Source organism: Argentina silus (assembly GCF_951799395.1).
Source record: "Argentina silus genome assembly, chromosome: 8".
NCBI classification, from domain to species: domain Eukaryota; kingdom Metazoa; phylum Chordata; class Actinopteri; order Argentiniformes; family Argentinidae; genus Argentina; species Argentina silus.
Genome location: NC_139662.1, coordinates 7,202,172 through 7,215,918, shown reverse-complemented (window position 1 = coordinate 7,215,918; position 13,747 = coordinate 7,202,172). Strand labels below are relative to the sequence as shown.

The following is a 13,747-nucleotide window of genomic DNA, read 5'->3' as shown; positions in this document are numbered from 1 at the left end:
TACCACACGTTTGGGGTGTTTATGTGTCTTATTATAATGCTCTATTTATTTGAATTCACTGATGTTATGGTGGAAGGTTTAAGTCAACATGCTGAATATTCTATGCTATTAGTTTGTTCTATTATGATATAACCGATATGACTAAACTGATCTCGAATTGATACCACCATCATTGTTTTTGTTTTGATTTTGATCATCATATTTAACAGTCTTAACAGGTTGCGATGGAAGGATAATAGTTACAACCTCAGTCTAAGAGTTGAATTCAATCTTTTAATTTAGTCAACCTTTTGAATAATTGCTACTGTTCTGACTGTGCACAGTTTTAAAATGTTGTGATATTTTCATCCTGGAATCATGTTTGGTAAAAACTGGAATTATGTTGAGTTTTCTCTGAAAGCTTAGTCATATTTAGAGTTTCCCCCTTCCTCACCACCTGATGCTGTCTTCTCTTTTTTTATTTATTTCAACAAAAGCCTAAAGTGTGGTTGTGCTGTATTAACTTTCATTGAGTTTGGCCTTTGAAAACTACTATTGACAATATCCCTTGAAATTGACAAAAGTAAATAGTTCAGACTGAGTAGACAACTTACAGTCCTTGTTTGATCACTAGTATGTGAACAATGCCTATTGTCTTGTGTAACAAATAAAATGAATTAAACTATGAACGAAATGATAGAAAAATAAAAAGCACATGGCAAACCTGAAAAGTCAAATGTAAAGTATGAGCATCATTGTATCTCAACTGAAGGAAATGTGTCAAACAGATCACCTAAAGGGCTGTGGTAAAACGACCCAACTGAAAACCTAAATTAGTTCCAAAGACAATTTTATAAGTAATTTTTAGGGAATACATACAGCACTGTACACACTTCACAATGATACTGACACACAAAAATACAACTCTGACTTGTTCTTACACACCATTCAAACAATGTTACAATGATCTACTATCATCACATTTGTTCAAACATTACATTTATATATAAAAGTACTTAATTATTTGTGTGAAAGAGAGCAGGAAATTGGCTGGAACTCTGCTGAAGTATTAAGAAAATTATTGACATACAGTGGAGCACCTGTTGCCATGTCAACAGGAAAGGAGCAGTTTGTCACTGTTGCTGATTCAGGAAGTCACTGGTGAATGATTACATCATACTTCTCTTACTACAGTATCTATTCACATCTTACACCTGTATTAAATATTTCCTAATTATTTAGTTTACTCTCTATCTTTCTCTCTCTCTCTTGCTCACTTTGTCTCTCTCTCATGTATTCATGCATACTGTTATTGATGCTCTCAGAGGACAGAGAGTGACCCACTATGGGACTTTGGTATTGAAGACTATAGTCAGTCAGCACTCTAGAACCCCAGTGCTTGTTTGTCCTTGGAGAGATCCCATGATCCCCATGGCCTGTGAGCTGCCCAGCTTATAGAAGGTGGTAGAGAAGGTGGGGTATTTACAGGCAATCCACCACGTAGTTCTGGTATGGATGACCCAGCAGTCTCTCTACCTCCGCCTTGGGCACTACCCAGCACCTGCCCAGGTGGCGCTTCTTCACTGTGTCCTTCAGGGTCTTGTCCTGTAGAGTGATGGGGACATGCAGGGCCCCCCACCTCAGCACCCCCCGGGCCAGAACCCCTTCCTTACTGGGCTGGACGCCTGCATCCTGATGGTCTTTCACTGTGACCACACTTATGTCAGCATGCTGGAACTTACCTGTTTGGAGAGACAATGGGACCAGTAAATGGGTAAAGTATTTTAAAAATAAGTGGGGTCTGAAACAATAAGTTAGGTCTGAAACAAGTGTGTAACATCATTGAAGAGTAAAAAGTTATTTACCCAGTAAGCCTTGTGTTGAAGGAGAAAGCCCCTGTCCGTCAGTGACATAGAAGCCCAGGTGTGCCATTTGCAGGTAGCTGGGGTGTTTGTAGTGGTGGAAGAGAACCAGGAAACGCACATCCTTGGCCATCTCGATCCAACAGCTTCTGTGGTTGTCCATAGCAACCTTTATGCCTTGTCTTGTTACTGATCCCTGCTGATTGGTGGGAAGGTAGTCCCGCCCCTCCCCCTCCACCACCACAGCATCCAAAGAGAGCGTGATCACGATGCCACCAGGCCCGCCCATGGCAGTAGAGATGGTGATCTGATCAAAGTAGGTGCGGGAGCGGTCCTCTACTCCCTGCTTGAAGGGAGCCCACATTAGATGTCCATCCACCGTGATGCCTAGGAGGAGAGGAGCCAGGGGATGATTTAACAGAGATTGAGTAAACCCAAATATAAGTATTACCGTGTTCCTTCATATAAACATTTATACTGTAGTAACCCTCGATTTATGTAAATAAGCATTGCTAAAATGAGTCAATTATATGTAGGTCTAAATAGAAAGAGAAAGGACACAGTCTGGGTTTTTGGTTGTATTTACCTCTCTCTGGGTCCTCCAGCAATCTCAGCACGTCATTGGCTCTCCCATCAACTGTGAAACACAGATTCTGCTGCAGCTTGGGGAGCTGGACCACAAAATGAGGGTCGCCATCAACTTGAAAAAAAACAACAAGAACAACAATAAGTTAAAAATGCTAGAAATGTTTGTGTGATCATAGAGAAGTATGTACAGTGCTGCTTGAAAGTATCTGAACCCCTTGTGCAATTATAGATTTCTTTTATTTTTTTTACAATGAAATCTCTATTTAATCAGAACCAGTATTTTTTATCTGACATAACAGGTTTATATTTACCAATCACATATGTTGGTTTAGAGGAAATCATGCATGTAGTAGAAAAACAAAATTATAAAGAAATTAGTGCAGGTGCAAAAATAAGTGAACCCCAAGTTGCATTGGTTAAATCGAGTAGGTAAGTAGAATCAGGTGGGTAAATCATTGGGTACCAAATGAACCAATCAAAGGAGAGATCTTTAGGAAAGAGTTTGGGCAGGACTCTGATAAACAGAGATAAGAACCTGGTCAGTTTTGTTTTACCCCTTCCAAAATATCCCCAAGAAAAATAATAAATCAGGTAAAAGCCAACCCAAACATAACATCTAGAGATTTGCAGACCTCCCTTGCTGGATCTCAGGTAACTGTGCGTGCTTCAACAATAAGAAGAACACTGAATCGAAATGGCATTCATGGGAGGGTCGCTAAGAAGAAGCCTCTGCTGTCAAAAAAGAACCAAACTACCCGTCTTAACTAACTTGCCAGAGACCACCTGGACAAGCCTGAAGGTTTCTGGAAGTTCTCTGGACAGATGAATCCAAAATTGACCTTTTTGATGACAATCAAAACCGCTATGTTTGGTGAAATCCCAACACTGCCTACCACCAAAAAACCCACTTTTGTTAAATAAACAATGAAAATATATTATCTTTTTTTGTTTGTGTCCTTTATTTGGAATGTCCTGATTACAAATTGGGGTTTAGATAAAGATTTTATAAGTTAATTTTAATATTTTATACAAAAATAATGACCATCCCTATAGGGTTCACAAACTTTCAAGCAGCACTGTATAGGTTTCAGTCTATACCAGAGGAGGAAAAGACCCTCACGGAGCTCAGTCTAGTGGGGGGCTCTGAAAGGAAAAGAGGTACAAATTAGTTTTATAAACAAGGCCAATCTCTATTCTATAGGTCATATCCAAAACTAAAGAGAAAATGTTAATCATGGAATACTTACCAAATGATGGTGGATCATCCCCTACAATTAAAACAAATATAATTGAAAATATGTTTCCTGTCAGAAGACTTAATCCTAAAGGATATTCATACTGTGGCACTGACTCAAACTTACAAGAGTTATAGTTGAGATCGTAGTCGTAGTCATAGGTTGAATCATAATCTGAAAGATCAAATCAGACATGATTTAAAATCAAGCTCAGTCAGTATCTGCCTCCTCCCTGCGGCGGTCCGAGGGCTTTCATTACAATCCAACAGCTTGTGTTTGTTATAGTGAGTCTAATGTTGATGGCACAGAAGAGAGAACAAGAGAGAGGAACATACCATTAACAAGGTCAATATCTAAGCCAGAGAAAGGGGGAAATAAGATTAATAAACTGAACAATAAAATTGGACACTTCTATGTACGTGAATGTCAATAAAACATGACATTTTGTCTGACTGCAATAAACAGATGGACAACATGTGACAACCAGTGAAACAAAATGATGAAATATGCTGGCATGATGGAGTCACCTTTTCTCTGAATCTGAATGGAAGTTGAGACATCTAGTGGAGAGAACAGGAACATGTTGGAATTATGGCACAGGAAGGTCAATGTGATCAAAACATTGTTGCATTGGGTTTTACTCTAAATACCATATACTGTAATAAAAATGACCCAAGTTCATCGTAAGTTTAATATATGTAGCAACAATAACACTTCAAATAGGCTTTGTGTCACTAGACTGTGTAAAGACAACTGTCTCAGTGTATACATATGGCAGCTGGAGTTGAAAGTTAACTAGGCCAAGAGGAGGACTTACCCAGCAGCCCTGCAGCCTCCCACAGTTTAGGCCCATCTGTAACTCCAGGCATGGGAGCAAAGGTGGCAGCGTACAGGGTGGGAATGTCCAGCTCTGTGTCTGAGTCGGTGCCCTGTGGTGCTGGCGTGAGAGAGGAGGCAGACAGCAGCCCATACAGGAGGGTGGTGACATGAGGCTGATGAGCATGGGTGGCAGACATGGTGCTATTCTCTGTCTCTGAGGAGGAGGGGGGGGACACTCTAGCAGGAGGGAGAACTGTTCTGACAGAGCTGGGCTGTGGTGTAGTGGGTTTCCCTGGCTGGGGTGCAGGGTCTGTTCTGACTGAGCTTGGAGGTGAGGTGGAGGTCTTCAACATTGGAGGGGCTGTCTTCACTGTGTTGGGTGGAGGGGTGGTTTTTCCAGGGGCAGGTGGAGGAGCAGTTTTAAGAGCATTGGGTAGAGGGGTGGAGGGTTTCCCTGCTGGAGGTGCAGGGGCAGTGTCTGGGGAGCTGGGGAACGGGGTGGAGGTTTTGCCAGAGAGGGGTGCGGGAGAGGTCTTGATGGTGCCGGGGCTGGGTGTGCTAGTGGTTTTCTTAGTGGAGGGTGGAGCCACAGTTCTCCCTGGGATGGGTGGGATGGAGGCTTTCCTTGGCGGGGGGGTGTTTAGGGGGCGACTGGTTGGTGGTTGAGGATGGAGGGGCTTGGTGACCTGAGGGTCTGGTTTGTTAGGTTTTTTAGGTCTGGTATTAGAGATGGAGCTGGACTTCTTCACAGCGACGGAGGAGGCAGGAGTGTGGGTTACTGTGGTGGTGGTAGTACTAGCTGCGGTAGTGGTGGTGGTGGTGGTGGTGGTGGGTCTAGTCGTGGTAAAGGAAGCAGAGGTAGGAGGGCTTTGGGCCAGTTCATCCACATCAGGCTTGACCACCACCAAGGAAGTAACAGAGGTGACAAAGTTGTACTTGAGAGAGAGGTTGGTGGCCTTGTCACTCAGAAGCCTCTGGGTGGTAGGGTCAGTGCTGTTCAGCTTGGCCAGCAGCAGCTCTTTGATAGTGTAATAAGCCCAGAGACGACGCACAAAGCTGGAGATACCATCCGCTCCCCCAGGGCAGCCTAGAGAGGCCGCTGTTCCATTCACCTCCGCTTTAGAGATCAACACATCATTCTCCACCTTCACTCTCTGCTTTGAGTCACTGGCGGTCAGAAACACCTTTAGGTCTTTTATCCCAGGTTTAACCCTCCCCGTCACCACCAGCTCCGAGCCCTGGAAGTAGTTAGGGAACAGGGAACGCGTAACATCGTAGGCCTGGTCGTCCAGGTAGGACAGCTGGATGTCTGACAGCAGAGGGCTGGCCACCTCATCATAGAAGCCCTTCAGCTGCAATGCGGCGTCTGCGTCCTCGTACACCATCCTGGCCACACCGCGGTTTTCCAGGGCCAGACGCCGCAGCAGGGGGAAGTCCGCATCATCTCCGAACGCCAGACTGAACAGAGAGGCAGACTCCAGGGCGCTCTTAGCATTGGTAAGGATGGATTCGCCCGACGTTACGCCGATGGTGGCCTCGCCATCCGTCAGAAAGATGATCAGAGGGACGCGACGGCCACCAGAGGAAGAGGAAGAAGAAGAGGAAGAGGAGTGGCCAGAGGCGGCGGGTTTGACCAGCTGGGCAGCTGAGAGCAGGGCTGCGTTGATGTTGGTCCCTGAGGGAGGAGGAGATAAGGATGGAGCAGCAGGAGAAAGAGATATTAGATTAAAAAAAGAGTGGAGGACAGGGAGAAGGATGGAGGAGGAGAGAGAATGAAAGATTCAATAAAGAGTTTCATGCAATCTGGACAATATTAAGGAAGTGTTTTTGTCATGCTGTCAAGCTGCTGACACTATCAGAATGAATTCCACTCACATCCCTCAGCGATGATCCTCTTAATGAAGTCTTTGGCGTCACGTACGTTCTGCCGTGTAGCCCGCACGGTGCGGCCCTTCTTCCAGGTGTGCACCTTGTCTGAGAAGGTGATGATGTTGAAGTAGTCCCCCTCACGCAGGTCGCCAAGGATGGTGGTCATGGCCAGCTTGGTCTAGTCCACACAAATATCAAATCAAACTCCATTCAAAGTGCATGAAAGTGCAAAAAAACCAATAGACTTCACAGTACAATAGACACAATGAAAGAAAATGAAAAAACAGATCAAATACAATAGAAAAGTAAGAAAATTGTTTAAGAGGACAGAAAAAACTCTGTTAGAGTAAGTAAAAATACTGTAAATTGTAGTAGATGGTGATTATTGCATTCTACCTTCTGTAACTACATGGGCTAGAGCTGGATGGAATCACTGAAAAATTTGTGGGGAGGGATCGTAATTCCACTGTACCTGTTTGATCTTGGTGCCAATCATAGAACCACTGATATCGATGACAAAGATGACGTCCTTTGGGACCACAGGAAGTCCCCGAGGTGCAAAGTAATGCACAAAGTAGCCATCATACACCTGGAAGAGAAAACAGGAGAAATCAACATCTAGATGAGAATGTATTGACTTCATGTTTACTTTATTTGCTGCTTTTTTAGAAGACTAGCATACATAGTAAGCCTAGTCTTACGCCATTATATGACTTTTCTAAACCTGCACAGGTGTGTGCGTGTGGGTGTGTGTGTGTGCCTGTGTGCATGTGTGCGTGTGTGTGTGTGTGTGTGTGTGCGTGTGTGTGTGTGTGTGTGTGTATGTGCATGCTTGTGTGTGCCTGTATGTATGTGCATGCTTGTGTGTGCGTGTTTGCGTGTGCATGTGTGTTCGGGGCTGACCTGGACATCTCCCATAAGGTCTCTGAGCTCCACATCGTACTGGATGATAAAGTCTGCGTTGAGGCCTTTGGAGGAGATGCTGCTCTGCTGCTGCAGACTGGGGCTGTACCTCACACGGGCACAGTCAGTGTTCTGCTGGACCTGGGTGGAGGCTGGAGCCTCAGCCTCACCTACAGTACAGAGGAAGGAGAGGAAGACGACGTAGTCAGTCCACTATTTTATAGCGTATCCCAACCCTTACAACTGCTGAGGCTACTGTTGTCATTGCGAAATGGAAAATGTGCCAAGAAAATTCCTAAATTGAATTTCAATTCACTAGATTAGATTAGATTAGATTAGATTCAACTTTATTGTCATTGTGCAGAGTACAAGTACAGAGACAACGAAATGCAGTTAGCGTCTAACCAGAAGTGCAAAATAGCAGAAAGTGCAATGAACAGTATTTACAGGTAGTGCAATATATGAGCAGTAAGTAGTGCAGTATAATATTAGCAGTGCAGTATAAGCAGTATATGAGTAACAGTAATAAGTTACAGTATGAACAGTGTAGCAGCATATGAGCTGTATAGGTACTACTGTATGTGCATTGCATGAGTTGAATTTGATTGAATTGATTCAAGTTGATTCTAACCCTGTCAGGCAAGAAATACTACCTTAACTATGAATAACAACAGATATAATTTGACACCTTGAAAACTTTTTCAACGATGCATGAACCGCATAAAAGGGCACAATTCAATACATACAATTCATATTCCAAACCTCTCAGCACCCCTCCCTTGGTAACTGTCTCACCTTGGACAGTATTGGACAGCAGTCGACTGGTCTTGAGTGGGAGGACCTTGAGGAAGCTGATGCCTGTCCTCTCTGCTATGCTGACGTCCAGTGTGAGGTTGTGGACGGGCTGTGTAGGACGCAGCCCCAGCATTAGCTCGTAGCGACCTAGCCGGCGAGACAGCAGCTCCTCGTAGGACAGGGAGAAGGATACCCGCGTCCCAGGGGGAACAGTCACAGCCACACGGAACTTCTCGATCTCCCTCTCCCTGAGAGACCAAACACAAAGGCAGAACAACATATAGAGGACTGCATGTGGTTTCATAGTAGCTAACTAGTTGTATTGTATTGTATTGTATTGTATTGTATTGTATTGTATTGTATTGTATTTTGTCCTATTTGATTCTATTTGATTCTATGCGATTCTACTGTCTGCGACTCTCTTGTATTGTACAATGTTGGCAACATGAAATAGCACATGAATTAGGCAAACACAAATTATCTGAAGTGAAGACTAAAATGATAAATGTGGGACCAAATACTTTTTCAGACTGACTTGGTGGCAACAAGTCCGGCTGTTTTTCCTTGCTTCTTGGCTGCGTCGTAAATTTTCCTGGCAGCGCTCCGTTCCTTCACCTGGGCGACGTACACCTTACCATTGGAGGTGCTGAGGGAAAGAGGAAATAAGAAGAAATGGCTCTCTGAGAGACTCATAATTGTCAGACTATGTTAGTGAGAAACATGGCTGGTCTCATGGAGCTTTACTTTTTTTTGCATTCACTGTGACCACCAGTGATTGCCACCAAGCTAAACGGTATACTTAAAAGCGTTCATGGATTCAGGACAAACATGCAACATGTTGGTCTACAAAAAACATTTGAAAGGAGGGTGGGGTCAGGTAAAGGGTGAGAGCGGGGAGACTAATTTCCCTCTGAAAACATAATTACAGAGGAACCCTGAAGCCTTTCAGACTTGGACCCCTACTACACCCAACCATTTCCTATCCAAAACCAACCAGAGCTCACAGGCCTAATCCAACTCATATAGTTCCTAGAGTAAATGTGCACTGCCTTTTCTATCATGTGACAAGGTGCTAAGATAAGGTCAAGTCCTTTGAACAAATATATTTAAATAAAATAAACAACAAGGACCAAACTAAATAAACCCTCAGCCTTGAAGCAGGTCTTGTGTGAGAGACAGAGCAGAATGGTGAGGGTTAGCTGGATGGAAAATAGAGGTTCCTGTACACACATATATGTATGTGAGAGGGAGTGGGAACGGCAGTACATGAGTGACCTACTCACAGAACACAGAGCTCTCAGTCTGAGACGCAGAAAAGCCACTGAACTAAAGAAACACATTTGCCACAGCTATTTTCCTCTGGGTAGTAGGTGATGTGCAGATTGCTCTGCTCTAAGCCTTGTGTGTGTGAGTGGAAGTGTGAGTGTGTGTGTACATGCTAGTGTGTGTGGTGTGGGTTCACGTGAGAGTGCGCGCGCATGTGTGTGTGTGTGTGTGTGTGTGTGTGTGTGTGTGGGTGAGAGAGAGAGAGAGAAGAGAGATGTGAGAAAGAATGTATTTGCACATGTCAGAGTAAGGCTGTAAAACTGTATATTTTCCAGAGTTTATACATTTTCACCCTGCTACATGTAAATCGGTATACATGCGTGTGTATCTGAGAGTTTGTGTGTGTGTGCATGTGTGCATAGTGTGTGTATCTTGGCAAGGTGCCTTAAAAAGCTAACGCAGGAGAGAGAGAGGAGAGAAAACAGGGCGAGCTCCTGTCATTTTCTCTATTAACTTTCTGACTTATATTTACAAAGCCTGGTATTCATCCGCCCAAAGGTCCTCCCCCTACTGACCTGCTTCCGCTCCCAAATCCAGCACCAGGCTCCTGGTTGGACCTGTAATATTGACTCTTTTTTTTCTCTATATATTTAACTTTTTCTAAAGGAGAGTGGTTTCCAGACCTTTTAGTAATCAAATTATGTGTCTCCTCTCCACACCGGAATTTCAGTTCCTGACATAATTCCTCTGAAGTTTTATTTCTGTCCACTTTTTTTGTTTATTTACTACCCTCCCTGACCCTGCATTTGAAAAATGTACTGTGCTTTTTTCTTTTGCTCACTGGATATGCAGAGAGATATACTATATCCAGAATGTGAATGATCCATTTCATTGCTAAAAATAAAATGTTCCGTTTGATCCTGAAGGTGAACATCTAATCCGAGAGAGAGAGAGAGAGAGAGAGAGAGAGAAAGAGAGAGAGTGAGATAGAGAGAGTTATGCAACGAGAGAGAAAGAGAGGGAGAGAGGGAGAGAGGGAGAGAGAGTGGAAGATAAAAAGAGAGAGAGACAGGTAGAGAGAAAGAAAGACAGAAACAAGGACAGGCAGAGCGACTCACATAGTGAAGTTGGAGATGAAGGCAGAGGAGGGCAGGTCCACCTCGAAGGCAGCTTCCTTGGTGACAGAGAGCTGGTTCCAAACAGAGCTTTGGATGGTTGTGAGGGCATAGCGGGACACTACAGAACACCTCACATGGTAGTCTGTCACCTTCAGCTGGGAACACAGCACACACAAAACATTTAGCCAGGGACACAGCCTGCATTTAATTGAATGAAATCCTTTGGTGTTTTTTCCAATCACATCAAAGGATCTGAAAAAGCTCCCGGCCCTATTTATAACAACATCTCATACCTTTTTCCATTAGCTTGACAAGTTCAAGGAAATGATACAAAGCTGCTCTCTGCAAGATATCAATCCCACCTCCTTGTTTACTTGGATAATTCTGGCCCCTGCAGAGACCAATATGGTCAGCCAAGGCCACATTACTGCAGGGCCAGGAGACAGCCCTGGAGGCTAGCAGACTAGGAAACAGCACAGGAGACAGGTCTGAGGCAGGGAGAGATAGTCCTACGGGCTAGGTGACTAGGAGACAGCAGACAGGAGACAGGTCTGAGGCAGGGTGAGACAGTCCTACAGGCTAGGAGACTAAGGGACTAGGAGACAGGGGACAGCCTGACTAGGAGACAGGGTACAGGCCTGAGGCAGAGATGGCTATGTAGGGCCTGGGGGAGGAACAGCCCTGAAGGCTGCTGTAGGAGACAAGAGACTGGCCTATGGTAGGAAGAGAGACAGCCCTGTTTTTTTACTGGTATCAAAGACAGTTGGAGTTCACTTTGTGGCACACCAGAGGGCTGGGGATCACAAATATATGTAGATTCCATCAGTGGTTTTGATCTTCATTCCGTAATAGACAACATCATTCTTTCACAACCTGATATTAGGAGGTTTCATCAGTCATACGGCTGTCCAGATCTCTGCAATGACCTCATCATGAAATTCCCAAGGACCAACTTCAAACTATTTTGTTTTTATATATGAGGTTCAAAGAATTTAATGAGAAATGTATGTTTTAACAGTTGTGAAACAATGAAGACTTTGTGCCTTCAGCTGCCCCCTTATTGGCATACAAGTGGCATGAGGAACCCCAGGCAGCAACCCACATAACAAGCACAGACCGCATACACAATCTGGTGATTAATGTCTCACAGAGAACTATCCAATACACATATTGGTATGATTTAAAGGCGGAACACTGAGTGCTTTCCCATCCAATGCTATCACAGTCAATCTGCCAACTGTTGCATAATCCTCTACAGTTTGCAACACTTGTACAAATATAATATTCCATAAGACATTTGAAAAGTCCTGAGTTTTAATATGGTTATGAATATATAATAGGACAAGCCATATAATATACTGTATTTAATCAGACATACATTCCATTGAGTGCCAAACCAACAAGCTGCCACCCCCCACACCAACTTACCACTGATTTGGCTGGCTTGCTCTGTCGTTTCGCTCTCTGGGGAAAAAACAAGATCATGAAACAGTCAATGTTAATAAAATAGAGGTCCTTGCCAGTATTACTGTAGCTTTTAGTTTGGAAACATCTGAACAGAATAAGCTGAGGCCTACTGAGCGAGGCTTGTATGCTCCATAGAGGTGAAGAGATCTAAGCTCACTCAGTTGTTGCCATAAAGACATCACAACTTTACAACCAATTTTGTATCACTACAGCGATTGTAGAAGGTGATTTATGAGTCAGCCACATCAAAGTCAGACCCTAAAGAAAACTTGACAGGGCATTACCCAAAGTAAATTACTACCACATATATACTTTGTTTACAAATCCACCCCCTTTTTAAGTTATCTGCAGAATCTCTGTGGGGTTGGGTCAGAAATGTTGTCAAAATAGGCTGAATCAAAGCTATTCATGAATGGAGGGAACTGGAGAAAAATGCTTTCACTGTACACAGCAGGGGCAGTGAGGGTGCACGGTTTGGTTTCAAAATGTTAATTTTGCACACAAATCATTGCTGTGTCAATACATTACCACATATCCTGGAAATTGCTGGGAATTTAACATAAACAAATAGCTTAAAGGGGTAAACGCGTATACTGTGTGATGTCTGCAGTTTAAACTTTGTTTTGATCAAATCTGCATTATTATTGGTTTCCTATGCTGTTATTCATACCTGACATACAATCTTAGCTGCTTGGATTTATCTAATGGATAGTGAGAAGACAAGTGTAAAACACCTAGACAAGGCAAATTATCTCATTTATCTGTGAACATGCTACGGGGTGACAAGATTAATCATTTACAGTAGACTACAAAGAAAACACTTTCAGGATCGTTTTTTTCCTCCTTTGGAGTGCATTAATTGAAACCAAGGACAAATTGTAATTACCGGAAATAATTAATTCGAAAATGAGATCTGTCAATGAAGTGGTGTGTAAAATGTAACCAGATATTACAAAATACATCACAAAAAACCCTTATGAGTCTGTCTTGCGTAGGATACTTTTTTAATTTTAATTTATATTTGTTGTCCCCCTCTTCATGGAAAAATAACTTTGAAATATTAGATCAACATCAATCTCACCTGTAAAAGTATGTTTTTTGCTCCCAGGAGTGCGTCATATTCTTCTGAAAAGCCCTCTTGTGCAGATAAAGTGACGAGAAATAAAATGCAACAGATTTGGAAAGTCACTTTCCCCATGATTCTATACTTCTATGCCACCAAGATAAAGAAGTTTAGTTGCCAGTGGTCTCCCGTTGTCAGTGAGAGAGACCCAGTGCGTAGTCGGAGGACGCGGTACAAACCTCACATTTTACAGAAGTTATTTTTGCAAGGGGCAGTCTTTCCCCTCCCTCAGCTTTATTTAAACTAGGAAACCACTGAAATAATAATAGAATGGACGTCCTTCTGAGAGTAGACCTAACATCTGATAGAAGATAGTAAAAAGAATGGAATGAGCTCAAAAGTTGCAGGAGTTGATAGAGTCCCGCTGACTTCAACAGGGTATCCCTCCTCGTGTGTGCATACTGGACATTTCGCGGACTGTTGCCATCAGGGGAGCATGAGAAATTACAAATTATTAACCCATGAATGTCGACAATTTGAAATAAAAACATCCCAAACTCAGTCTGCTCTCTCCCTCCTTTCTGTTTTCACCCATTCCAAAAAATATGAGGATTTTAAATACTACATGAGTTTAAAAATGTTTTTGTTGTTGAATTCGATTCAGTATTCAAAAATATAAAGGCTAGATTGTTTCCCCTAGATGTAGGCTAGTAGGCCTAAGTGGTGGTATAAAATTGTCAGGCCAATTTCTTTTAATTCTACAAATTATTTAACAAATGCAGT

The 13,747-nt window shown here is 43.1% G+C and overlaps 1 protein-coding gene across 1 annotated transcript; it reads right to left on the bottom strand.

Annotated features, from left to right (window-relative positions):
* Window positions 1–1,424: 1,424 nt before the first annotated feature.
* itih6 (inter-alpha-trypsin inhibitor heavy chain family member 6) lies at window positions 1,425–13,099 on the bottom strand (the record flags this gene model as incomplete). Its single annotated transcript, XM_083675986.1, has 17 exons — window positions 1,425–1,721; window positions 1,845–2,228; window positions 2,428–2,541; window positions 3,528–3,572; window positions 3,677–3,697; window positions 3,791–3,838; window positions 4,000–4,017; window positions 4,192–4,224; window positions 4,482–6,158; window positions 6,359–6,530; window positions 6,825–6,941; window positions 7,256–7,425; window positions 8,051–8,298; window positions 8,586–8,696; window positions 10,435–10,589; window positions 11,863–11,898; window positions 12,983–13,099. The coding sequence occupies 17 exons, from the start codon at window positions 13,097–13,099 to the stop codon at window positions 1,462–1,464; spliced, it is 3,726 nt and encodes a 1,241-aa protein (XP_083532112.1). The 3' UTR covers window positions 1,425–1,461.
* Between the last annotated feature and the right edge of the window lie 648 nt (window positions 13,100–13,747).